General features: G+C 45.2%; 2 protein-coding genes across 2 annotated transcripts in view; one reads left to right on the top strand and one right to left on the bottom strand.

Moving 5' to 3' along the window:
• Nucleotides 1-705: 705 nt before the first annotated feature.
• On the top strand, nucleotides 706-10,001 carry MRPL33 (mitochondrial ribosomal protein L33). Its single transcript, XM_024198173.1, has 4 exons — nucleotides 706-814; nucleotides 3,319-3,337; nucleotides 7,345-7,451; nucleotides 9,695-10,001. Exons 1-4 carry the CDS (start codon nucleotides 793-795, stop codon nucleotides 9,742-9,744), a joined length of 198 nt encoding a protein of 65 aa, XP_024053941.1. The 5' UTR covers nucleotides 706-792; the 3' UTR covers nucleotides 9,745-10,001.
• Nucleotides 10,002-10,091: 90 nt separating this feature from the next.
• The window catches only part of RBKS (ribokinase), a 99,494-nt gene continuing 82,702 nt past the window's right edge, over nucleotides 10,092-26,883 (bottom strand). The window contains exon 8 of the mRNA XM_024198172.2: nucleotides 10,092-11,496. Within this exon, the coding sequence (XP_024053940.1) occupies nucleotides 11,323-11,496 (174 nt within the window). The 3' untranslated portion in view covers nucleotides 10,092-11,322. The remainder of the gene's footprint in view (nucleotides 11,497-26,883) is intronic.

Genomic DNA, 26,883 nt, shown 5'->3' with positions numbered 1-26,883 from the left:
GAACAGCCAGCGCCCATGATTCCAGCCCCACAGAGGGGCACAGAAGCTCAAGGCTTCCCCCCACAGCAGGGCAAGCTAGCTCTTACGGCTCCAGCCCCATGCGGGGCGAGGGGGCACCATGGGCCACAGGAAATTAACCAAAGGGCCAGATCCAGCCCGTGGGCCATAGGTTGCCCACCCCTGGACTAGATACAGGAGTTAGCAAGCCAGCTTCTCTGGCCTGTTATACAGGTGAGCCTCAATTATCAGAATGTCCCCTCCTGGCCTTAAAAAAAAATCTATTAATATCATACAAAAAATATATTCCCGCCCTCTTGTGCACTGCTTCTCCAGAAAGCTCAGCTACTCCCAGGCCTTCCCAGGAGCTGGGCTTGTTGCATTGCCCAGGAGACATCTGTAAGGAGAGGCTGACTCCCCGCCCAGATGGGGAGCGCCTTCATTGTCTCTGTACAGCACCGAGCACAGCGGCGCCCAGGCCCAACCCCCAGATAACTAACGAGGTAGGGTGGGACCCATGGTGCAAAGGCCTGGGCAGCCCCGCCCTACACATTACAATGGGGGGGGGTGTGGCTTCCGGGCAGCGACCGTGGCAGCTGCTGGGCTTGGCTATGCCCTTGCGCGCGCTCCAAGGGCGGGGCTTTATCGTCACCAGCCCCGCCCTCCCCGTCTGCCCGGCCGCTCTCTAGTGCCCCGGAAGCGGTTGCGCCCGCGCCCCGGAAGTGGTTGTGGCGGTGCTTCTGGACTCTGGAGCTGGCCGGAGGGGCAGAGGGGTCTCACGGTGGAGTAGGCGCCATGTTCCTGACGGTGGCTGCCTGTGAGTGGGGAAGGGGATACGGCTCCGCGCCGCGGCTGCTAGCTGGGGCGGCGGGGGAGGAGCGAGGAGCAGTGGGAGGAGACTTGGGCCTAACGGTGTCATGGACGCACTTGGGCCCAGGCTGGGCCGCTGCTCCTCCCCCATCGGCCCTACATCTCCCGGCGGGCATTGCGGCGCCACCTGGGACTACAGCTCCCGGCGGGCAGCGCGCCCCGGCACCACGTGGACCCCTCGAGTCAGACAGGACCCGCCGTGGCGCGAGGCTCTGCACCCATATGAGCTGGCGAGCGGCTCCCACCTCCCTTGGCTGTAGGGGGCTCTGGGTCGGGCCCAAGGGGGGCGGTCACGGCGGGGGTCGGCTGCTTTGCGCTGTTCCCTGCTCTGGTCGCTGCAGGCTCCTGGGCACCCCCCACAGCAACCCTGGCAAACTAAAACCCGTGGGGCGAGTGACCGGGGCAGGCAATTGAGGTCGAGCCCAAACACCCCAGTTAGGGGGGAGAGAGAGAGAGAAGTGTTACAGGGGGCACCTAGCCCAGCGCCCTGCCTGCTCCAGCAGCACCTAGGTTGCCACTGCAGAGGGGGGGCAATTGGAGGCCACAGTGAATGTAGCACGAAGGGGGGTGGGCGATGCAGGTGAATGTTAAAAGATCTGCCTGTGTGGCTTGGCTGGTCTTTCCTTTCTGCTTCTCAGGCACGTATCTGTAAACCAGCTGTATCATCCTAGGAATTGTTTGAAGCCCCAGCCATGAGCAAGTGATTACAGGGCCAACAGTTTTTAATTACTAGACATATCACATCTTATTCAACGTTTACCTGTGAGTTAAGTCATTGTAAAAACAAATGGCTGGTTTGGCCATTTGATGATGAGGACTTGGCTAAGTCCTTGGTCATCTGGAAACCCATATGGATATGTCAGAACAGGCCTTAATGTGGATTGAAAACTTAAAAGGGCAGTGGGGGGGAATATCTGAACTCCATAAACTACTGTCAGCAGCTGTGAAAGAAATGCTTAGTTAAAAGAATGAAAGAAAAGGAAATGGTTAAAAACATTATTTAGATGGTATGATCTTTGAGGCGGGGATCATCTTTTTGTTCAGTGTTTGTACAACACCTAGTACACTGATGTCATGGTCCATGAGTGAGGCCCCCATAGGTGCTATTGCAATACAAATAAATTACAGATGAAACCTGAATGTCCAATATAAGGTAACTTTTGGGAAATTACTTGTGTTGTGGTGATGTGTGCTGCATTATTACTTGTATTACAGATTCTGGATTGTGCCCCTTTGTGTTGAGGCTGTATAAACAGACCGTGAGGGACAGTTCATGCCCCAAAGAGTTTCCAATCTAATTTAAGAAAATATTCTTGTGAGGGTAAAAATCTCAATGAAGGAAGAGGGTAACATAAGCTCATGTGCTTATAGATCCCTCCCTTGCTCTCTGGAATGGGAGGTCTGCGGTACTGTCCCCATGGAGGGCGTTTCCCAGGATTGGATTTTGCATGGAGGTAATAGTGGGGAGTGGATGACCCCATTTGGGTGGACGCAGGATCTGACAGAGATTCTGCCCATTCATCAACCCATCATTAGTTGTGTGATTTCTTGTAGGTGTTCCAGCAGAAATGGGCTTTGGAGAGAGATTTGAAGAGGAGGGTAGCTGCCTTATGTTGCAGTTCAGGAAAGGCATTCTTTGTGAAAGGGGCAGAATGCCCATATTGCTGGGAGAAGTGGATAAATGAGTGTTGCTAGAGCGCTGGAGGGGCTTAAGAGATTAAGCTAAAGAAATAGATGAGAAAGGCAGAGCTGAGAAGGGCCTTAAATGTGAATGCAAGAAGCTTGCGCTTTTATGCAGTGGAAGACAGGAAGCCTGTGGAGGGATTCTAGTGGAGGGATAGATCAGTGGTTTGAACATTGGCCTGCTAAACCCAGGGTTGTGAGTTCAATCCTTGAGGGGGCCATTTCAGGATCTGGGGCAAAAATCTGTCTGGGGATTGCTTTGAGCAGGGGGGTTGGATTAGATGACCCTGAGGTCCCTTCCAACCCTGATATTCTATGATTCTGAGAGTGAAGTGATATAGGGACAAGGGATCTGATCTTCGCTGTATTTTGAAAGAACCTGAAACGGGAGTGGTTGGAACTATTCAGGGCTTGAACAAGAGCTTTGATTGTGCAGACAAAACATAGGGTGGATTTTGCTATACTTTTACTTATTGCCTGGAGGGTACAAGCAGGCCAGGACCTACTGGACTAGGCACTGCACAATGATTTTTAAAATGATATGATGGGGGAAATAAAGGTGGATTTTTGGCATGGCCTACCTATACAAGGCAAGAGGAATCTCCTTTACAACTGTGATTGTCTTTGCCTGGCTGCTCTGGGACTGTTCCAAAAGCAGCTTTTGTGCAAAGCTGTAATAATTTGTAAATGTTAATAGTTAAAAGAAAACAAGATGGTAACATAACTTTCTTTCTTTTTCTTCCCCTCATCATTGTGCTCCAAAAACAGTGGCCAAGAGCAAATCCAAGTAAGTGACATTTTACTGGTTTGAGCTATTACAAATGATCTGCTTCCCACAGTTGCATCCTACAATGACACAAATATGGGGTTCTCGCAGAATCTCTGAATGTACACAAAGTATTTGTGGTTCTTCAACCTAGGAGCCAGACTGCATCTCCTTTGCATGTAGATCTCTCCCCCATTCTCTGGAATGGGAGGTCTGCAGTACTGCCTCCATGAAGGGCATTCCCCAGGGTTAGATTCTACATGGAGGTAGCATTGGGGAGCGGATGACCCTTTTTGGATGGAGGCAGGATCTGGCAAGGTGCACATCAGTGAACTAGTCCTGGAAGAATTACTTGAGTACGTTCTAGAACTCTGGGGCTGTGCTGCTTTTCCTGTAGGATCATCTCTGTGGTGGGGATTTAATTTTAATGGAGTTTCTGAAGGCAGCAGTAGCAGAGGGGGGGATCCCTGGCAGCAGAGCTCCAGAAAGCTGGGTGAGACAGTGCAGAAGCACAGGGCCTCCATACACATGGTCATTTCCCCTGGGTGACCTGAGAGGGTTGAGTCCAACGCCGTGGTGCACTTTGGGGGGAGGGGAGGAGGGACTCCATGGCAACCCTCTTCCCTGAACAGTACAATTAGAGAGAAACTCTCTGGGGGATCCTCATAGTCACATACTTGCCTCATTCATCAAGAGGGGGCAATCTGGATGCATATGTGGTCAGTTTCCACCTCTATGGGGTCCAGGCTAATGCGTGTGGTGGTTTTATCAGCATTACCTTCCTAGTAAAGTATAGAGTGGTTCCCTGAACTTCTATAGCTGTTGTGTATAATGATCATAAAACAGTTGCTTGTCTGTTTTGCTGAACAAGTTTCAAGGTGGATGCCATCACTTTCAGTTAATAAAGTAACTATTATAGCAGGCAAAGCTCTAAAACAGTCACCCTCTGGGCTGGGTGTGCAGAGAGACAGAGTTCTGAGCACCTGGCCCCTCTCTTTAGCCCTACTCAAGAATAGTGTTAATGGGCTGTGGAGGAAGATAGATCTGGATCCAATGGGCTATAAAGAAGCTTGGCACAGTTTGGGGCTGGGAAGGAAATAAAGAACTCTGAAAAATTTGCCTTTGCTCCCCCAGAAGTGAGGAGACGAGACTGAATAAAAATATATATATGAGGGGTGAACAATTATGGCCAAAATTGTATTTGTAAGGTATTCAGACAAGTCCAAGAGGCTAAAGTGATAGAGAATCACTGTCATTGTTGAAGAACCATCATTAAAACATCCCTGTCGTTTCCCCTGGTTCTCAGAAGGTGCATTCCTGCCTGGATCTGTAATAGTTTGTGCTGCAGAGCTCTGGAAAGAGGACCGCCTGGCATGCTTCTTGTTGAAGATTTAAAAATCATCCCCAAATGAAGCTGGTGCCAGGCACCCGCTGGGTTTGAAGTGTCTCCTCTCATGGTGTTTCTGCAGAATTGTCAGGGCTGACATTCAAAGTGCAGTTTTAAAGTACATGCCCAATAGAAGGGGTCTCAGTTTGACACCAGCCTTAATAGTAATTATGTTCTGCCATCATCCCCTCCCACCAATGAACAGAGCATGGTGAAGTTTCCTCAAGGAGGAGGTATAAATACAATTAATTTCACTAACCTAAAAGCTTTTTGTGGCTTTTTTTCTTGTATTCCTCCCCTTTTTATTCTGTCTTTGTGCTGCTCCTCCTTCATTAAGAAATGAAATTTATTTTCAAAACCAAGTGCTTCTCTTTTTGGTTTTGTGTTCTCGTCCCTTCTTTCTTTGTCATTTTATTGGTCCTCCTCTGGCCCCTTTGCTTTCCCTTTTTGGGTCTCTCCCCTAGATTTTCTCCCTTCTTGTTCTGCCTACACCCCACTAGACCATCTGGCTTGGGTTACCCGATTAAGTTGGAAATTTTCATAACTAAGTGTCTTACTCAAAAAGAACCTGCCCTCAGACATGTACCAAATAGGAGTTTCAAACTCTGGTTGTACTGATGTCACTGGGCTAGAAAGAGGAAACTGACCAGAAGGTGTTTGAGGAAGTGGGAGAGGTATGGGGAAGGAGTCCCCTATGTGGCTACAGGTGCTATGCCTGACACCTGTAGTGCGTGTACAGGAGATAACAGAACATTTGCTGGGTCTTTTAGCTCAGGGAAGTCTAGTGGTTACCCTTCATTTGAAGGGGGAAAAAAACCCTTCATGTAAAACTTGACTTTAAATCAGACCAGGCAAAGCAATATGTACTGTATATGCTGTTGGGAGTGACATTGCATGGGTGAGCAAATAGGGATTTTCTCTGTTTAATTTCAAGGGATGATACTGTCTGTAAGACAGAAAATTGAATGTGGTTTCTACTGGCAATGCTTCTTTCAGATCATTTCATTGCGATGGAAAAGGAGAGATCACCACTGGAGAAATGGTCAAGGGGCTTGACCCTCCTTCCCTAATTTCCAGATGCCTTGAGATCCTGGGGAGTACCAGAGAGCTGGCAGTACTTATGGATTTGCAGGGAGGCTCAGTTGCCTTCACATTATACCCCAATTTCTCCTCTTCTCCTCTCTACGGTACATGGCTGCTGCCCCAACTCCTCCACTGGGTTAGCATCATCTGGGGGTTTGAGAGGGCATGATGCTGTGGAGTGTTACCATCCCACCAATCTTGCCACCTCTTGACCTATTTCTGTGGCATACCATGCTGAGGAGCTCTGCTTTCCCTTTTTGGATGCCCCTCACTCCATCTGTGTACTGCTTTAGGTCCCAGTGCTAGTGCAAGTGGAGGAGACAGCTGGGCTCTGTATTCTGAGATAGTGTATTGGCTATGACCTGGGTGCCTTTAAATATGATCATTCTCCGTTTCTTGTCTGAAAAGGAGCCACACTGAGTCAGTTGTGTGCGGCTCTTTTCTTTTTTGTCTTATTTCAGTGTGGAAACTACTTCTCTTGGCCATGATCTATGTTCCATTCGATAGCAATTAACCTGAGGCTGATGTTGAAATGTACAGTCCTGCTATGGACTCTGCGCTCTAAAAGCATCATGATTTTAGTCGGGTGGTTTTCAAACCTCCCAACCCTTGGCCCATAGATTCCCCCTCACTCCAAATGCCACCACTTTTCCTCTTAGGCTCCCTGAACCTCTCCCCTCTTTCAGATGAATAGATTCTCTGCCTGTGCCCCTCCCAGTGCCCTTTCCAGGCGGAGTTCCCTGCTATTCATGGATTTGCTGGTAGGAGGTTTTAATTAGAGCTGATCAAAATTTGGAATTTCTGTTTCATAGGAAAATTTGATATTTTGAAATGTCTTTGTTCTGATTTGGACCATGTCAGCAGAAGTAGCACATATCGTGACATGGCATGGCAGGATATGACATGTTGTCTTATGCACTAATGCTACAGACATCATGAAATAACGTAAAACTAATAGGTGGGGAAAAAACAAAGTAAATTTCAAAATGAAAAATTAGTTTTAAAATGAAATTTTTAAAAAATTCAAAATGAAATTTTGGGAAATAAAAAAATAGTTTTCAAATTTTTTTTTTTTTCAGGAAATTTGTCAATGTGATTTCATAAAAAAAACAAGTGGTTGTGTTGAAACACCTTTTTCCAACAGAAAACTGTTCAGACAAAAGATTTCCGAGCAGCTTTAGTGTGAATATTTCAAGTTGCTTTCACTGCCTCTCTTATACTTGTCCTGTATGATGTGCCTGCTGGTCTGGGGAGAGAGACCAGGGTCTGTTCCCAAAACTTCCTCTCTTGACCTACAGCACTTGTGCATCAGCATTGTTTAGCTGCGCATTGGCAACATCTGTTGAAGTTGCAGTTGCTCATCACCTCTTGCGATTAAACCCATATAACAGCTCAGCTAAATTTAGTATTTAATTGTCCCTTATTAGGCACAAATGGTGACATTAAATGTCTCAGTTCACTTAACTGCACATGTCAAAGGGGAATTTCTGCAGTGGAGACACTGACCACCACTGTATACATCTGCCTTTGGCCATAATGATGTCCCTCGTCATTTCAGGTACGTCCTTGTGAGGATGGTGAGTGCAGCAGGGACGGGCTACTGTGTCAACATCAAGAAAGCCCGACTACAGGAGAAATTGGTCCTGCTGAAATATGATCCCATTGGTAAGAACTTAAGAAATTAGATGCTGTCTGGAAGATGCACACTTTCTCTTCAGTTGAATGTAACAGAATGTATCGAGTATAAGCAGAGTAATACTTAGCATTTTACATGCTCAAACCACTGTACTGTTCCTTAAAATGTCCCAATGCAGGAGGAGGTAATATTAATCCCATTTTACAGACTGTGGCACTAACACAATGAGGCAGTGACTTGCCCAAGACCTCACAGCAAGACAGTGGTCGAGCTGAGATTAGAATTCGTACATTCTATTTCCATGCTCAGTTTACTAGACACGACTGTCTCGTAAGAAGCAGCAGTGATCTACGCAGCTGCAGAGAAGTTCTGTTGGGACATTTAAACCAGAAGATCAGTAAACTCTCATCACAACGTCAAGATGAAATTTATTTAAAATATTTCTATTATTTAAAAAATGTCTAATATAGAAATAAATGCAGGTTCCCACATGTCTGGAGAAAAGTTGCTCCACTCTTCTGCTGCATTCCTCTGCCCTCAGAACGCTCTCCATCATTTAAAACCTGATTCATTGTAAGTCATGGGTGTCAATAGCATTTGTCAAGAGTTAAAAAATGTATTTTAAAAGGTGACTTAGAGTCTTCGTTTCTTGGGAAGGCACCAGTTTGTAACTAACATATTGAAGGCTAAGTTGGGGACAGTCTAACCTGCTTTAGCTCTTAAAATAGCATGGGAGAGTTAAGTCAGTACAGATCCCAGCTACCTCCTGCAAAACACCCGGTAATCTGATATTTAACTAGGGCATAATTTAAAAAATCATGTTGCTCTGAGTATGTAATATAACCATTTGGCTGATAGTCATATGGGATATTATCTTCAGTGCAGTCTTGGTGGAAGATTAACATTGATATTCTCTGTTGACTTAAGAATGCAGGAGTTTGATGCCTGTGGAGAGAGGCTCCTGGAGATACAAGCTGATTTAATCAAAATCTGCTAAAAATATTCATGTTGGCAGAAACTGAATTTCATGTGCAAGGGAAAGCCTTAGATCAAGCAGTGGTGGGATTCATTTCCTGGGTTGGAAAACGAGTGTCTTAATTTCATATTAACTTCATTGCTTCAGAACATTCCACAACACCCCCCCCCCCCCCCAGAAACACTATCCAGTTTGTGTGTAATGTGCTACAGAGCGGCGCCCCCAGCCTAGCAGGAGTTTGGTGGCAGAACAGCCTGATGCAACCCATAGAATAGAAATAGGAGGTAGCTTGGAATGGCCTGGGGTTCACATTTGGTGAAGGGGGGAAAAAAATTCCTATAGCCTATACCAGAGGGAAAGTGAGACGCTGAGGCATGTGTGAAAGGCAGGTAAATGTGAGTCTGGATGTCAGATACAGTATTAGATGTACTTTCTGTCTGTATGCACTTTCACTTCACTGTTTTTTGTGTATTTCATAAACAATGGGACCTGCATATAGGGAACCTTTTATAGTGAAGTAGAAAGTCCCAGATTGTGCAGTGCATAATGTAAAGGCTTCAGTCACAACTGGGCTGTGATATGTTGGAGAAATGACTTCAATCCACTACCTCTGTGGTGTACAGTGTTATCCCTACATAGTTTTCAGTGTTAAGTTACTAAAATTAACATTAAACAATTCGATTGCACAACCGGCATTGTAGTTTGCCATGCTCATTCTCTCATAATAACTTCCATATCACATGTGCGCAGTTTAGAAGTAAAATGATTTTCCTAACTTCAGGTTGAGGACTTACAGTCCAGCTCATTTGTAGTTCACTCATCACTTGTAATAAAGATTCTGCAGTTGGTCCTTGAAGGATTCTGTTGATGATATGCGAGGCAGATTAGAATCCAGTTTACTCTCCCATAGCTGTCTGGACTCGGCAGCGCTAAGACAAGTAGAAAAGCCGTAAAAACCTTTCTTTGTCCCTATGCAGAGCAGACTGACTCCGAATAGATGTGGCGAGCAGCTGTTGAGTGAAAAGGTTCCATTTTCACAGTCACTTAAATCCTAATGTTTGTCCTTCATGGGGTAAAATAGACACCTGTATACTAAAAGTTATATGTTGTAAAATGAATGTGTGCTAAAAGTCCTTTAAAAGCAGGTTGGCCAGCAATGGCATTGTGCCAGCAATCATTCGTTCAGTATTTGTTTAAGCATTGAGGCCAGCAGGAGGTGGGGGTGTGGATTTTTTTATTTTTTTTTTGTAAATCCTAACACTTGAACTTTCCTACCAAGTTGCTTTCTCTCCACAGTGAACCAACGTGTTCTCTTCACAGAGAAGAAAAAACTACGTTCCATCTGAACAACGCCTTGTAAATGGACTTGTTTTATATGTCAGTTGGACTCTTGAGGGGGGAATGCTGCTTCTGAAATCCTGCAGCGTGTGCTAAAAAGAGAGGAAATAAACTCTATCAATGCCTCCTGTGATTTGAAGGCCATTGTGATTGAGAACAATGTAGAGAGAGAAAAGTCTTAGTGTCTGGACATAGATCATCACATCAACATTTATTTATCCTTTGAGTTATTTTTACAGTCCTCAATAAAAAAATTAAAACAGCAGATCCCATTGTCTGTGTTTTCCATTGTGAAACTGGCTGTAATTGTCAAAGAAACTGACTATTGTTTCACATGGCAATAAAAAATTAACATTTTCTACAAGGGAACTTCAGTGGCAGGGCTGCTAGAGGCATTCTAAACCACAATCCACAGATGAAACCGTAGGAGCACCAGTGTTTCAGAGCTTATAGTAGAGGTGGGAAGAAGAAATACAAGTAGTTAAGTGACCTGTAGAGCTAAAGGCTGCTGCCTTTGAAGCCAATGGCAAAACTCCCATGAGATCAGGATTTGACCCATACAAAATAGAGCTTTTTATCAAGCCCATGTATGTAGGACTTATTTTTCACATCTGAATTTTTGCCTGACTAGGCACACGGTAGATGTCTAAGCCAGCTTTTTGACTAGTGCATTGTGGCTGATGATTTTGTTCTTTAAATAACTAGTTTATTTGTGTTTCTGGCCAAATAAGACTGACTAGGCATCTTGACATGCGTTTCCCTGGAACATTAAACAGCTAATGAGCTGATATGTACATCTAGCTCACCTGAGGGCTTTATCAGCAGCTTGCCCAGAACCAGAAAACCTCACTTAATGGACACAGTATGGAGCCTACTGCAGCCATCATGCAATAGAGAAACATAACCAGCAGATGGTGCAGGACCCAGTATGCAGTGCTTCGTTGTGATCGGAGTGGACTATGGATGAGATGGAACTTGGCATGCTGGTATGTGTGGTCTCCAGACAGTTGATGAGTCTCATTTTGGGCTAAGGCACTTGCAGAGAGCAAGGACAATAGGAATTTGGTTGAAAACTCAAAGCTAACTATAATTCACATTTCAATAGCGATGTCCCTAGCTGGCAGATGTGAAACATCATCAAAATCAAGGAGAATCTTAATTAGTGGAGAGCACAGCAAAGTCTGTGGAGGCCACTGAATTTCAGAGCTCAGTTATCCCTACTCATATTGTGGAATGTCTCTTTAGTTTATAGACATGAGTTTGTGGAGTGAAATGTTGAACACATTGACTACTAAGTTTTGCATTGCCATTAGAGTAATGTTTGTCCTGCACAGTGTGTAGGGCAAGGGCCAGATCCACAGTATTTCGCTGGAATGAAAGAGTGCAACCCTAGTGCTCTACTCTAGACCAGAGTCTAGCAGGGAATCAGTGATTGAGAAGGGAGTAAAGACTTTCCTGCACTCTAGTCCTTTAGTAGCTGAGTACCTGGAATCTCTTAGGGGGAAAAAAGTTTGCCTCTGTACAATCAGAACACCCTTGCCTGGGATATTTTACAATCAACACATGCAGATGTCTGACACCACAAGTTAGAAAAGATCCTGGGGCAGGTCCTTCCTGTAGGGATAGGAAGACTGTGTCCCTGATGCCTGGACGCTCACTGATGCGATGAAGTTTGACTTCCTGATCACTTCTTCCATGGATAGATTGGGATAGCAAGCCATGAAGAAAGCCAGTGCGCCCACAAAACTATCGCCAGCCCCCTAAGATGAAAGAAAAACACAAAGTTAGGCAGATTCTTACACAAGAACACAGTTCAGCTGCATTTACCTGAAATGCAAAAGGTTGCCTTTTAATGCAACAGGAGCTGAACTGGATTTGTCTTTTTCTCCATTTCTAATTTCTATGAAATTCCAAAACACAAGGTTGCTGCCACAACATTAACTCTTGCCCCCCATCCCTCCGACACATTAGGGCATACGATATATCGTAGCTTACATTTTAGAAGAGAAAACAGGACTATAAACACACTTCAGTCCAATGGGGCTGAGTTACCAGGCTCGCAGGAACTTTTGCTTTTGAAATTTCCTGTCATTGGAGTGTCTGATTTTGATTTCTCAACCTGAATGTTGCACGAATGCCATTTTCCTCTCTTTATTTAACTTCTGTTTTTCTATAAAAGTGGGCGGGGGGGGGGGAGAGAGTGGGGAGAAGGTGAAGAAATTAAGCTATGTGGCTTGTAAATTCCTACTTGCAGAATGATGCAGCAACCAGCTGTCTTTAACTGTGAAATGCCCATAACTGAAGCTCCACACACTGCATAAATTGCTTCCCTTGCTTTAATCCCTAGGGTAGTGTTTTTCAAACCATGGATCGCGACCCAGAACTGAGTCGCGGAATGGAAGGGACTCGGTCGCTGCGGCTCTGGTCAGCACCGCCGACTGGGCCGTTAAAAGTCCCGTTGGCAGTGCTGCCCAGCTTAGGCAGGCTAGTGCCTACCTTTCTAACACCGCGCTGCGCCCCGGACGCAGCCAGCAGCAGGTCTGGCTTCTAGGCGGGGGCCACGGGACTCCACGTGCTGCCCCCGGCACTGGCCAATGGGAGCTGGGGGCGGGGGGCGGTGCCTGCTTGCGCGCCTCCACCTAAGAGCCAGACCCGCTGCTGGCTGCTTCTGGGGTGCAGCGCAGTCCGCGGTGCCAGAACAGGTGGGAAGCCTGCCGCTGCACCGCTTACTGGGAGCTGCCGGAGGTAAGTCCATGCCCCAACCCCGCATCCCAGCCCTGAGCCCTCACAAACCTGGAACCCCTTCCTGCACCCCAAATCCCCCAGCCCCACCCCAGAGCCTGCACTCAGAACCCTGACCCCCTCCTGCACCTCAGTCCCCAGCCCAGAGCCCCTCCTACACTCCAAACCACTCATCCCCAGCTCCACTGGGTTGTGGGCATCAACAATTTTCTTCAACTAGGTCCCCAGAAAAGAAGTTTGAAAACCACTGCCCTGGGACAAATCCTGGCCCAAGCCTGCGTAGAGAGGAATGCAGAGGGGAACGCTACAGTGACCTGAAAAGGGAGAAGTGTCTTCCTAAGCCAGACTGTGGTAGCCTGTCTCCTTTACCACACTCTACCCCCTCATGGAAGCAAAGGTTGGTGTAGCTGACCCACCCACTCTGTATCCACATCCCTATGAGCTAGGGTGACCAGATAGCAAGTGTGAAAAATTGGGACAGGGTGTGGGGGGTAATAGGAGCCCATATAAAAAAAAAAAAAAAAAACCCAAAATATCAGGACTGTCCCTATAAAATCAGGACATCTGGTCACCCTACTATGAGTCCCCAGGTAGTTGAGTTGGGGCTTCTGGAAATGGCACTGGTTTTGCTGGGAACAGCAGGGGATGGAATGCCTTTACTCCTCGAGTGCTTTTAGTAACAATTTGTGGAGATTCAGATTCCCCCCACTGTTCTAAACCACACGAGTGTTGCATCACCAGTTAACTGAAAGTTTTAACTTATTTAAAACATTGCTCAATATTTTTGTTCCAAACCTGGCTTGATTTCTGAGGCCTCATCTATCCTTAAAACTTTTGCTGGTATAACGACATTGGTTAGGGGTGTGAGATTTTTAATAACTTTTTATACCAGCAAAAGTCCTAGGCAAAATGCAGTTATATTGGCAAAAAAAAGTCCCTTTTTTCCCAAAATAACATTTCAGGGAACTGGTGTAGATTTCAGGTTCAGGCAGAAGCACTCTCTTGCCAGTATAAACTGCACTTACACTAGAAGGGTTTGCCTACATAGCACTAGTGATAAGCCTTTGCAGACTAGGTGTAAGTCTCTGAGACAAGGGTGAAGCTTCTGGCTTCAGCTACTTAAGGTACGTGAACACAATTTCTGAGAGGAAATTTGAGATAGGAAATGTGGTTTGTTTTTTCCACACTCTAAAGGTTGAAACTATTTTGCTCCAGATCAGAAGGAAATAAAAAAAAAAAAAATCACCTTTGTGTTGAGACTACCCACGGAAAATACCACCCTGTAGAAATGTTTGTCAAGTTATCAGCAACTGGAAAGGGGGGATAGACTGGCAGTTGGGGTAACCCTAATGCCAGAGCAACATGTACTGGGTGGGGTTTTTTTTCAGCAAAGTGCTACTTGGCAATGAATGTTCCAGTCAAGCATCTTTTCCTAAGTAAAGCTCCTGGCTTACCCTGCATCTTGGTCAGTTCTGTCCTGCCTTACTCTAAGTCAGCACAATGTAGAACTGGAGTCTGGTAAAATCAAAAGCTAGTAAAAGTTACACTTTACAATGTAAACAAAGCCCCTGCTTGAGTCAACAATATTTGAACATACCCCTGCCTGATTAAGTCTGATTAAGGTTTTGTCACTTTTTGTTCTGCCTCTTTGTCTCTGCTGTGGTTTCTATAGTTTGACTGCAATGGCGGGTGGAACAGAAACAGGTGAGTATTGTTAATTCTACATCTTGTCTTCATTCACGCTGCTGTGCTAAGATGCTTGGAGAATGCACTTCCTTGTATAGGCTTGGATGTTTAGCATCCTTAGGGGATACTCATGCAGTTTCCACAGACACAGCCTTACAATGGTTCTGCGAGCTCCACCTGTAGAGGGCACTGTCTCATCAGTGAATCCACAGAGGCAACTCCCAAAGAACAATAGTTGCTAACATTTTTCTATGTGAGCTGCTTTCAAAGTAAGAGCTACTACACAGGTGTGGGAGATAGAGATACGTGTACAATTCATTTTGTAGACCTGCTGCTCAACTCTGCCTCTATGGATGGTGCAGAAGCTAAGGGCATGGCTACACTTGCAGATGTAGAGCGCTGTGAGTTAAACCAGCCTTCGTAGAGCGCAGTAGGGAAAGCACTGCAGTGTGTTCACACTGTCAGATTCAAGCGCACTAGCGTGACCACATTTTAGCAGCTCTTGCAACACCACGGAGAGCAGTGCATTGTGGTAGCTATCCCAGCATGCAAGTGGCTGCAATGTGCTTTTAAAATGGAAGGGGCGGGGTGGAGTGTGACAGGGAGTGTGTTGTGTGTATGTGGGGGGAGAGAGAGTGGGTTTTTGGGGGGCTGAGAGCATGTCAGCATGCTGTCTTGTAAGTTCAGACAGCAGCAGACCCTCCTCCCCCCCCCACTCCTCTCTCTCTTGCACACTCACAGCAAGCAGCATTCCATACTAATGGTTGCTTTGCCCCAGAGCAGATAAGCATGCCGGCTGTCAGAAATGGAGCTTAGAAAGGGGAGTTCAAAACAATGACAAGACTGGCCACTTGACTTAAGGGGATTATGGGAAGTTTCCAGAGGCCGATCAAAGCACAGTAATGCAACACCTCATTCACACTGACGCTGGGGCGTTTCAGCTGGGGCACAGCAAGTGTTATGCTTCTCGTGGAGGTGGATTACCAGGAGCGCTCCAGCTGCAGAGTCCAGGCGCTCTAAGTGCCTTGCCAGCATGGACGGGTCTGCTTTAATGCGCTCTAACTCGCAAGTGTAGCCAAGGCCTTAGTATGGCTGTATTGGTACAACTGGTCAAAAGTCATATGGAGAGCAGCAGCAGAACTGATTCAATTAAAGGGTAACTGCAGCAAAAACTATTGTTGGCCTACAGACTCCTCACTTCAACACTACCCTGAACACACCAGTGCATTGTGGTTGAAGCATGTATTACCAACTTTGGCCTGTTATGTCCAGAATAGGGGATTCATAGAGCAGGAAAGAAAGGAGGGCACAAAGGGGCTAAACCTCAACGGCATGTTTTAAAATAAAATTGAGATTATTCAATACAGTAGAACCTCAGATTAAGAAATGACCAGGCAACCACACACCTCATTTGGAACCAGAAGTATACAATCAGGCAGCAGCAGAGGCCAAAAAAAGTAAATACAGCGCAGTGTTAAACATAAACCACTAAAAAAAATAAAGGGAAAGTTAAAAGAAAACTCATTTGACAAGATTTGGAAACTCTTTCTGTGCTTGTTTCATTTAAATTAAGATGGATAAAAGCAGCATTTTTCTTCTGCATAGTAAAGTTTCAAAGCTCTATTAAGTCAATGTTCAGTTGTAAACTTTTGGAAGAACCACCATAATGTTTTGTTCAGAGTTATAAACATTTCAGAGTTATGAACAACCTCTGTTCCTGAGGTGTTCGTAACTCTGAGGTTCTACTGTATCCTGGTTCGCAAATGTTAGTTTATTTATATTCATATGTGTTCAGAGTCTACTATAGCCAAATATACAATGTACTCTGCATGGACATCTTTGAAGCTGACAAGATATACATAATTTTACCTCCAATTCTCCTCATAAGAAAATTAGATGATGGATTTTATTGTATAGCAATAATACATTGCACTCCTGTAGTGCTCTCCTTCTAAGAATCTCAGCGTGCTTTGCAAACATTAGTAAATTAATCCTCACAACACGTCTCCTATAGCCAACGTATTTCATAATTGTACCTTCAGGATTTCTTAAACCATTCCTTGGAGCATCAGTGCTGGTCACTGGAAGATAAAATACTAGACTAGTATTGGTCTAATCTGTTATGGCAATTGCTAAATAAAGGTTATGGTTTTAACTTTTAGTTCTATGGCTTTGACCTGTTTTCATTTGTAATCTATTTCTATAGTCTCCATTACAATCCTTGCAGTCCCTTGTTGCCTCTCTTTTGTATCTGTGAAAGGAGCATTTTTGGTTACTATTGCCCAAAACTGCTCAAGATTTTGTATCTTTGGGGGAGGGAAAACCCACGAAACGTTAGTCTGTTTATTTAATACCTTAGCATTTGTAAACCCTGATTAATCAGTGGCAGTTCACACCTCTAGTGTAACTATTTTTATACAATGGCCTGGGAAGTTTTTTTAAGGAAAGTGTTTTGGAATTGGAAACTATATTGTGCCACAGCTGATTTCCCCACAAGTATAGCACTTTGCAATCAGTCATACCTGGAATAATGGGGTACATTTCATTTGTACAATAAGGTGATTTTTACTGTTTTACCCAAAATTATTTTGTGCCATAAGGGTAGTAGCATAATTCACAGTATTGCACCAATTATACTCACTTCCACCTTTTTTCCAGAGAATCATTTCCTCTTAGGGAAGAGTCATTGTAACCGGATAAAAGAAAAAACCTGAATTTGGCAGCACGAAGCTACAGTAAAACTTTAAAATGTTGCTCTGGCGATGTCGCAGAAGTCACAATTCATGTACTTTTCGGGTTGATCACACTGATTCAATTCAAACCATAGTAAAAGCATGCTCGCAAATCCTGAAAGGAATGGGCCATTTTATAGCACTATGTAGAGGCAGCACAGAGTCAAGTCTGAACTGCATATTACTGAACTAGTGACTAAACCAAGACACCTAATAGAAGAGTCAATGGAAAAATGCATCACAAAATGGATTTAGCACATTTATTGGACAAGTGTAGTTCAGATTATGAATACTGACTAGTCTACAAGGGAGTGTACAGAAGTATATTTTGCAAAAACAGTGAAGTCTTACAGTTAGATTGTGCTTTTGCACTGTCTAAAGCAGAGGTCTCCAAATTGTGGGCTGCAACCCCCTATGGGGGTGCAGAGGAATGTTTGAGGGGGAACGCAGTTGAGGCCTGGGCCTGCCCGCAGCTGTGGCCCCAGCCTCCATCCCAGATCCGGGGAGTAGGGGCATGCGGACAGGAGTAAGGTGGGTGTGAGGTAAAAAGGTTGAGGCCCACTGGTCTAAAGCATATGGCAGTGCATAGGTGCCCCACTCTAAGGAAGGAATTGTGCCTCAGTACACTGGCAGTGACATGGAGGGTACGTGTAGCTACATGCCGCAGTAACCAGCAGGCAGCATCCGCACTGCAGTGTACAGGTACGCACAGCAGTCCCTACTGATGGAGCCTTTCCCTGCTGCTGGAGTCTCTCACTGTGATGGAGAAAGGCTCCGATAGCAGGACCCTACACTGCTAAAAATCACTGTGTAGCTGCGGGAGGCGCTGCTAGGGTGAAGAGAGAGCTGCGTAGGGTACTTACCCTAGGTTCAGACACATCTGTACGCTACCACCTCACAATCTACACTGCTATTTATACCTGTGATATGGAGGTGTGCAGCGTATGTACGCAACGCGCTGCCATTAAGTGTAGTCATAGCCTCAGAGAGGCTCAATTTCCTCCCGACTCCTACTCCGGTAGTAATGTGCTAGTCAGCCATACAAGTAGTAAGTTATCCCCCCAAGCCAGCTCAGTTCTGCTGGCCGACATGTTGAGGGCAGAGCCAAGGCCCCATCCACTCCACACCCCTCTGTGTGGGGGAGGGAATAGTGGGTGCAGAGTCCTCAGTCTGCTGTCTACACCCACACTATACATGAAGGCTCTTACTCTTTCTTATGCCATTGCAGAAGCACACAGCCCATAATTTGCTCAAAAAAATCCATAGAACAAACTGAGCAACAGCATTGCTATGGTATGTCTCATTACTAAGGGCTAGATTGTGCCTCAAGCTCGCTGGATTGGTGCAAAGTTAGTGAGGATCCACTATGGGTCTGGTGGAAGACGCATTTCCACTCTTAGGGCCCAATTGAGTTACCCTCGCAGTGAGAGGTACCTCACTTCCTGTATGATCCCAGTGATTGTAGTGGGACTGCTCATAGAACAAGGTCCCACTCAATGAGAGTAAGAGTGGCAGAATCAGCCTCCTTTTTAGGGGCTCATTTTCAACCCCTTTGGGTTAAAATGGCCCATGCTTGTCCTCAGTGTGACGGAGGGCAGTTGATTTGGAAATCTCGCTGATTTTTCACTCTCCCCCCGCCCGCCCCCTCCCCCCCATTTATCAGACTGGGTTAGAGAGAGGGATTTCTCACCCATTTCATTATGCTGAGGCCTACGGGCACTCAGGTGACTGAGAATTGGGGTATTTTCCATTTGGAAACTAATCCACGTTTAACGCTCAGTGAGGGCAAGTGCTTCCGCCATCTTAGAACAATGCTTAGGGCCCCAGTCCTGCAGGGAGGACTGCACAGGTGGATCTATGTGCCCACAGTGAGCCAGGGAAGTCAATGGAGCTTAGCCCAGGCCTTTAATTCTGAACCTTTGAAGTCCTAAGTACTTGAAAATGGCAGAGTGACTTTCCACTAACACCGTCAGTAGTTACTCCTACAGTGCCAGAACAGCGCATGGGGTATCTACAGACATTAGTCTGGAACAAAACAAGTATTTAATGGAACACCAAAATGTCATTCTAACAGAACTGGGAAGTTTTGTCATTTAAAACTTAACACAAATTCTGAATGTCAGCCCTAAGGCCCCCTTAGAGCTGGAATTGGGGCTTTTACACCACAGGCCACAGCAAAGCCACACAGGCCCAGAAGAAGCACCAGGGAGACTGGGTGGAGTCACAAGGCATTTAGGCACCATACTGAAATCAGTGGGAGTTAGGCACCTAAGCACCATTGTGTACCCCACCCACTGACCCTCAGAGACACTTTCTGGTGGCTGCTCATGTTCATGCACAGTGAGCACTTTGTGCCAGCCTCCCCCTGTACTCCATGAGCTGGCAGAGAAGAGAGGGGTAATGGGCAGGCCTTCTTCCTGTCTCCTTTTCTGATAATGGTTCCCCAGAGACAGCTGGAAGGAGCAGTCCCTGCCTTCCCTACACTGCTTTTGTGCGTGGTCCTTTTATAGTCTTGCAAAGAGGGACCCTTCTTGTTCCCAACTGCAGCTGAACAAGGGCAGCACTTAATTTGGGCCTTAATATCTTTCGGTAGCTCAAGTATGTCCACTACAGATCTTCGGTTGGGCAACATCAAAAACAGAACACACCACACAATACTTGGCATCAGCATTCAGGAATTTGTACCCACTTCCTGACAGATTTCCTGAAGGTTCATTAGCAGTGATTAACAGGCTGTGACCATTAACCCCTGCATTCCTGAGAGATGAGTGTTTTAACATAAGGTCTACTGTATACATGGGTTCTTTTCTTCTTGAAACCTCTTACAAGTTATTCACCAATTCTAACAAGATCAAAGACCAGCCTAATAGAGACCTGAATTCCTCTGGAGAGTTATCAGGTTTGTGGTGGATGTTGAGAAATAATGTAAAAGACATACATATACAACAATCACAACCTCAGGCATTTTTCTTTTATACATAAATCTAAAAGGCACATTCAAAGAATCTAAGAAGTTTGAGGTCTAATAATACGGTACTTACATAGCACTTTACATTTTCAAAGCCCTTACACATCAGCTGCCTGGGAGGTAGGTAAATTATTGTCCCCATTTCACAGAATGGGAAACGGACACAGAAATTAAGGAAGTCTCCACTAATTTTGAGTATCCACCTCAAGATACCTATGCCCTGATTTTCAAAGATGTTGAGAATCCACAGCTTCCAGTGACTTCAACAGCAGGTTGTGGGTTCTCAGCACTTCTGAAAATCAGGGCCAAGTTGGGAAACCAAAAACTGAGCTGCACAAAATGACTGCACATTTTTGAAAATTTAGGCCTAAGTGAGTTGCCCAAGGCTCCAGCAGGATATCAGTCAGAATTGGATCTGAAGAGTTCCTGCCTTGCCTCTTAATTTGCAAGAAAAGCAACCCAAGCAATTTGTGTGGTGGTGACACTGTCTCAGCCCAAACTGATAAAACCAGCAAATGTTCATCAACTACAAAGAAAAGCTCCATTCTATTATGTAGTAATATTCTGAACTGTCATTCAACTCAGAAAAAAAGAGGCCAAAGAGAAATGGTTAGAAACTTGACAAGTTATTTAATCTTTGTTATACAACAGCCCCTGAAAGCTAAGGAGGTGTCAACCTGCAAGGAGTCCTCTATTTTCTGACACTCCAAAGCAGTCCTCAGAGTGTTGATGCTCATACAAACTCCCTTCAGCAAAAAATAGCATTAATGAGAGGTGATAAATGTCTTTGTTACTCAGTGCTGTGAGTATCCTGAACCACTGAGTCTTAACTCAGTTCTCCGGACACAGATTTAGCCTGCTGAGTCTATGAAATTCTCCTTTCAGCTCAAACAATTCACCACTAATTTGGTTCCAATCCTGGTACACTGGGTATAGGATATTTTGGTGGGGAACATTTCACTTTAGGATATGTCATTGGGTAGGTTTTTAGTTTAACCTACAATTAGCCTTTCCTTTGGTATCTGCCACTTCCTTGAGCTGTGATCTGTAACCTCACTTTCACTTAATCTGGAAGTTCATATACCTAACAGTGAAAAACAAAAACAGAGGGGGGGAAACTTCTTCCTGGTTGAGGTGGATGTACAAAGAAGGTACAAACACAGTGCAGATTTCAGCCCCACAGAAGTGTCCTTTAGCAGAGATCTTGGGAAGAGCAGCACATACAATAAGATTTGAATTATGTACATAAAAGGGTTTGGGATGGTAGCTAGGCATCAGTGACAATGATCATGAAGATGGCCCTGACATGCTAAATTTAAGAATGTTCAGATATGAGGTTCTGGTTCAACCTACTACAGGCAAAGAGACTAGTTGTGGATCTAGATCCCAACTTCACCCAAGTTTGAGGATATATAGATCTAGAGTTTTAGTTCAGGCCTGGCTCTAATTATAGCATCTTCTATGCAGAAGGTCCTCATAGCACTTCACAAGCTTTATTCTCAAAGCTCTATACAGCAGTTCAACCAGGGGCCGAGACCCCCTACGGGGACGCCAGCAGGTTTCAGGGCAGCTGCTAAGCAGGGCCAGCATTAGACTTGCTGGGGCCCAGGGCAGAAAGCTGAAATCATAGAATCATAGAATCATAGAATATCAGGGTTGGAAGGGACCTCAAGAGGTCATCTAGTCCAACCCCCTGCTCAAAGCAGGACCAATTCCCAACTAAATCATCCCAGCCAGGGCTTTGTCAAGCCGGGCCTTAAAAACCTCCAAGGAAGGAGACTCCACCACCTCCCTAGGTAACGCATTCCAGTGCTTCACCACCCTCCTAGTGAAATAGTGTTTCCTAATATCCAACCTAGACCTCCCCCACTGCAACTTGAGACCATTGCTCCTTGTTCTGTCATCTGCCACCACTGAGAACAGCCGAGCTCCATCCTCTTTGGAACCCCCCTTCAGGTAGTTGAAGGCTGCTATCAAATCCCCCCTCATTCTTCTCTTCTGGAGACTAAACAATCCCAGTTCCCTCAGCCTCTCCTCATAAGTCATGTGCTCCAGACCCCTAATCCTTTTTGTTGCCCTCCGCTGGACTCTTTCCAATTTTTCCACATCCTTCTTGTAGTGTGGGGCCCAAAACTGGACACAGTATTCCAGATGAGGCCTCACCAATGTTGAATAAAGGGGAACGATCTCGTTCCTCGATCTGCTGGCAATGCCCCTACTTATACAGCCCAAAATGCCGTTAGCCTTCTTGGCAACAAGAGCACACTGTTGACTCATATCCAGCTTCTCGTCCACTGTGACCCCTAGGTCCTTTTCTGCAGAACTGCTACCTAGCCATTCGGTCCCTAGTTTGTAGCAGTGCATGGGATTCTTCCGTCCTAAGTGCAGGACTCTGCACTTATCCTTGTTGAACCTCATCAGGTTTTTTTTGGACCAATCCTCTAATTTGTCTAGGTCCCTCTGTATCCGATCCCTACCCTCTAGCGTATCTACCACGCCTCCTAGTTTAGTGTCATCTGCAAACTTGCTGAGAGTGCAGTCCACACCATCCTCCAGATCATTAATAAAGATATTAAACAAAACCGGCCCCAGGACCGACCCTTGGGGCACTCCGCTTGAAACCGGCTGCCAACTAGACATGGAGCCATTGATGACTACCCGTTGAGCCCGACGATCTAGCCAGCTTTCTATCCACCTTACAGTCCATTCATCCAGCCCATACTTCTTTAACTTGGCGGCAAGAATACTGTGGGAGACTGTATCAAAAGCTTTGCTAAAGTCAAGGAATAACACATCCACTGCTTTCCCCTCATCCACAGAGCCAGTTATCTCATCATAGAAGGCAATTAGGTTAGTCAGGCACGACTTCCCCTTGGTGAATCCATGCTGACTGTTCCTGATCACTTTCCTCTCCTCTAAGTGTTTCATAATTGATTCCTTGAGGACCTGTTCCATGATTTTTCCAGGGACTGAGGTGAGGCTGACTGGCCTGTAGTTCCCCGGATCCTCCTTCTTCCCTTTTTTAAAGATGGGCACTACATTAGCCTTTTTCCACTCATCTGGGACCTCCCCCGATCGCCATGACTTTTCAAAAATAATGGCTAATGGCTCTGCAATCTCATCCGCCAACTCCTTTAGCACCCTCGGATGCAGCGCATCCGGCCCCATGGACTTGTGCACGTCCAGTTTTTCTAAATAGTCCCGAACCACTTCTTTCTCCACATAGGGCTGGTCACCTTCTCCCCATATTGTGCTGCCCAGTGCAGCAGTCTGGGAGCTGACCTTGTTCGTGAAGACAGAGGCAAAAAAAGCATTGAGTACATTAGCTTTTTCCACATCCTCGGTCACTAGGTTGCCTCCCTCATTCAGTAAGGGGCCCACACTTTCCTTGACTTTCTTCTTGTTGCTAACATACCTGAAGAAACCCTTCTTGTTACTCTTAACATCTCTTGCTAGCTGCAACTCCAAGTGTGATTTGGCCTTCCTGATTTCATTCCTGCATGCCTGAGCAATAGTTTTATACTCCTCCCTGGTCATTTGTCCAATCTTCCACTTCTTGTAAGCTTCTTTTTTGCGTTTAAAGCCCACTGCATGGGGCTGAAGCCTGTGGCCCTGAGCCCCACCACTCAGGAATGAAACCAAAACCTAAGCAATGTAGCTTCACGGGGTGGGGCCCTATGGAAATTGCCCTGCTTCCTACCCCTTAACACCGGCCCTGGCTTTTATATGCAGAAAACCAGTTATTGTGGCATAGGTGGACTGTGGTGTTTTTATAACATGTTGGGGGCGGAGGTGGGAAGAGGGGCTGAGAAAGAAAAGGTTGAGAACCCCTGCTCTGTAAGACACAACCAGACTCTCACCTCTACCAACAACTTTACTCATCTCACTTCAAGAAGTATTTCATCTTCAGCACTTATGGCATACACCGTAATTTTTTCCTAATCATGCTCACTCCTACTTAATTTGTAATTCCCATTTAACAAAATACTTCAGAACAAATGGAGCCAGACTCCAGCCTCTCACCAGGTTGCTCTGCACCATTCTGGCAGCACAAAACAGCTGGAAACTCTGTAGACCTAGCTATTTGAGGATTCCCCTTGCATAAGGGGAATTCACCAAGCAGCAGAGAGCCAGTGCTGCTACTCTATATGCCACTTCTTCTAGTGACCCCCCCCCCCTCAGGCTGCTTTAAATTGTGCCAGGGGCTGAATTAGCCTTGGGTTGGCTTCGGGATCTGGGATCATAGAATATCAGGGTTGGAAGGGATCTCAGAAGGTCATCTAGTCCAACCCCCTGCTCAAAGCAAGACCAATCCCCAACTAAATCAAGGTGGTCCCCTCTCTGGTCTTGTGCTAAGTGCAGCTTGGCTAAACCAGAGGATCTGGTCTGTGACCTGAATGCACACAAAGCACCATATATTTACTGCATGGTTCTGGAGTTTGTAGGTTTGGTTGCAAGTTTGAGTTTAGGGAGGGAGCCTAAGAGAAGGTGTGATTAAGTGATGAGGTTGGGTCATTGTTTGAAAATCGGAAAATATTGACTTAGGCTGTTTATTTCCTGGAGTTTGCTTGTTTGAGGGTACGTGAAATGCTGTTCAGGATCTTTAAGTTAATGTAGGAGTTTTTGGGGTGTGGGGATAAATATAAAAAAATAGTTCACTTCTACAACAGACTATTTAACAGAACAAAGCAACAGAGCACAATGATTTGGGACAGGAAGTGATCTTGGCTATCTTATTTAAAGAAAAGAATCACATTTTAAATGGATGAAAGTCTGGGTCATTTCCATGGAACAGGGTCCTTCTGTATAGTGATGTTAATACTAATGTTATAACATCAGAACAACAGACAGAAATGCAACACAGTGTGCAGAGAATGGAGCCTAGGCCTGCATTTGCAATGAAGTTCTTGTTTAACAAGCTGTTTATGTGCTTTTTGGTTTCTTTCTTGCCTATCTTTTAGAATAAAAATAGGTTGGGGGGGGGGAATAATTGAGGTAGGAAGATTGCATGCTTGTAAAATTTCAGTAGCCACATTTGTTTTTTCTCTCTCAAACTGAAAATGCAAAATGCCTCATGGTGACACTACAGTCTGCCAAGAGCTCACCCGATGATACACATAACTGCCGTGTGGCCTGGAATTGATCAAAAGAGCATTTTTTGCAGTAAAACTCCATATGCGTGAATGCCTCTTCTAAAACCACAGTATCTAGCGCCTTTGTTAGATGGCCACGGCTCCCTGCTATCTCTGGATGATATATTCTGGAAAAGCTTTGGTAGTTTTTGCCTTTGAGTTCTTTGTGGGGGGTGTTGTCTCGTCGGCTCTCTTTTCATTTTTTTTTCCTGCCAAGCTGGTTTAATCATCCTAATGAACATTCTTGTTGAATCTTCTCTCTGCTTAATTCAGCAACATCTGATCCATAGAACATAACTGCTCTTGTACTATATAATATTATTCTTCTGTATCAATCAGTTTTCCAGTTCTCAAGCTGTGGGCTGTCACCAGAACTCATAAAGCTTCAGAGGTTTCCATTCCACCATTTATGGTCTTCCGTTGAAGGAGATCTGGTCAGTCACTTCCAACCAGATCTTCTGCAGATGCCAGGAGTACACCATATACAAGTCACTTGATCCCATAGTAGCTTCTTGGAAGCTCAGTGGGAATGGGCACAAGAGGCTCCGGGGCAGATCTGGAGAGGATCAGCTAAGTGTGAAGTCACAGTATGAAAAAGGTTAAGAGTCCCTGCTGTAGAATGCACGCTTTGGCAGGGCTTCCTTACCATAGTGCCTTGATCTGTCAGTCTTAGGAAAGTTGCTATATTTGTGCTCAGGTTACTTTACCCCACAGCATTGTTACTGCACATGGAGATCTGGTAAATTAAAAGTGTATTTAAGCAAACCTAACAATGTGTCTGCTGGATTTGAATGACTGCAATAGTGGTTGAGGGCAACAAGTACAAAGGTACTTCCCCTGATCGGAGAGATGCTGCTTGCAGGATACAACTGCCTACAAAATGGGCTACTCCATCCAAGGGCAGGGTGTCTTTCTAACTAACTGTGTAAGAAAGTCACAGGCTTCATAGACTTTTTCCATCTTTTCCTTGTACTTCTGTCCAACTCTTTATTTTTAGAGAATAAAGAATCTGCCCCCTAAACATTTGGACAGCTGGCATATATCATGGCTACAAGCTGGAATCTGCTTTGCCACATCCCAGTTGTGCTAGGACTGCTGATTTTTTTTTTTTTTTTTAATTCTAAACAAATCCCTGAGGAATGTGACCAAATCATGATGTGCAGCCACAAACCGGCCCTAAATCTAAATATCCATTCTCACAGGTTACTCCCATTATTCACTCAAACTTATTATGTTTTTAGCGTCCTTTCATTTGCCAAAACCCAAACCAGGCTGTAAAATACCTTCTGTCCAGGCTGATGGCTTAACCCTTTCACTCTTGACAAGAAAAAAAAAACTAACTCTTGGCCTTTTCCTTGTTTTTTAACTGAGAGTTTGCAAAAGCAACAATCCTGATTTCCACATCATTCTCATTTCTCTGTTCTTGTTATTTTAAAACACTTATGAGGCAATATCATAAATCAAATTCAAAGCTTGCTTGGTTTCTGTGGTGACCAAAACTAGCTACCAGTGGAAAATGTGTTTGGCAGGAGGCGGAAGGGAAATTAGATCTCAGTTCAGTTTCAACATTATTGCAACTGGCAATCACAGCAAAGAGGTGAGAGACCCTGGATCCTGACCTACCCTGTCCTTGCTGGTGCAAGGCTGAGGTATTCAGAAGCAGGGGGATACTCCTTGCTCCGGAGTGTGCTGTACCTGGTTTCTGTGCAGAGAAGACTCCAGTCTCCCAGGAAGTCAAGCCAGCACTTTTAACCAAATTCAATTCACTTTAAAGGAGGAGGAAAGGAGTCTCTTGACATTTATAGGATAACTAAAATATAAAATCCAAAACTCATAGTGCATTAGCTTGGCCAAGGATACTTTGCAGCATGACACAGTGGCTCACAT

Source organism: Terrapene carolina, unplaced genomic scaffold (genome assembly GCF_002925995.2).
Source record: "Terrapene carolina triunguis isolate 2854851 unplaced genomic scaffold, T_m_triunguis-2.0 Scaffold85, whole genome shotgun sequence".
Classification (NCBI taxonomy): domain Eukaryota; kingdom Metazoa; phylum Chordata; order Testudines; family Emydidae; genus Terrapene; species Terrapene triunguis.
This window is presented reverse-complemented; position numbering and strand designations above follow the sequence as displayed.

What these genes read in the sequence shown, in the direction of transcription:
- MRPL33 (XM_024198173.1), top strand. Translation starts at nt 793, where the DNA reads ATGTTCCTGACGGTGGCTGCCT. An exon ending in GCTGAAATATGATCCCATTG is followed by an intron (nt 7,452 to 9,694) that starts GTAAGAACTTAA and finishes TTCTCTCCACAG; the next exon opens with TGAACCAACGTGTTCTCTTC.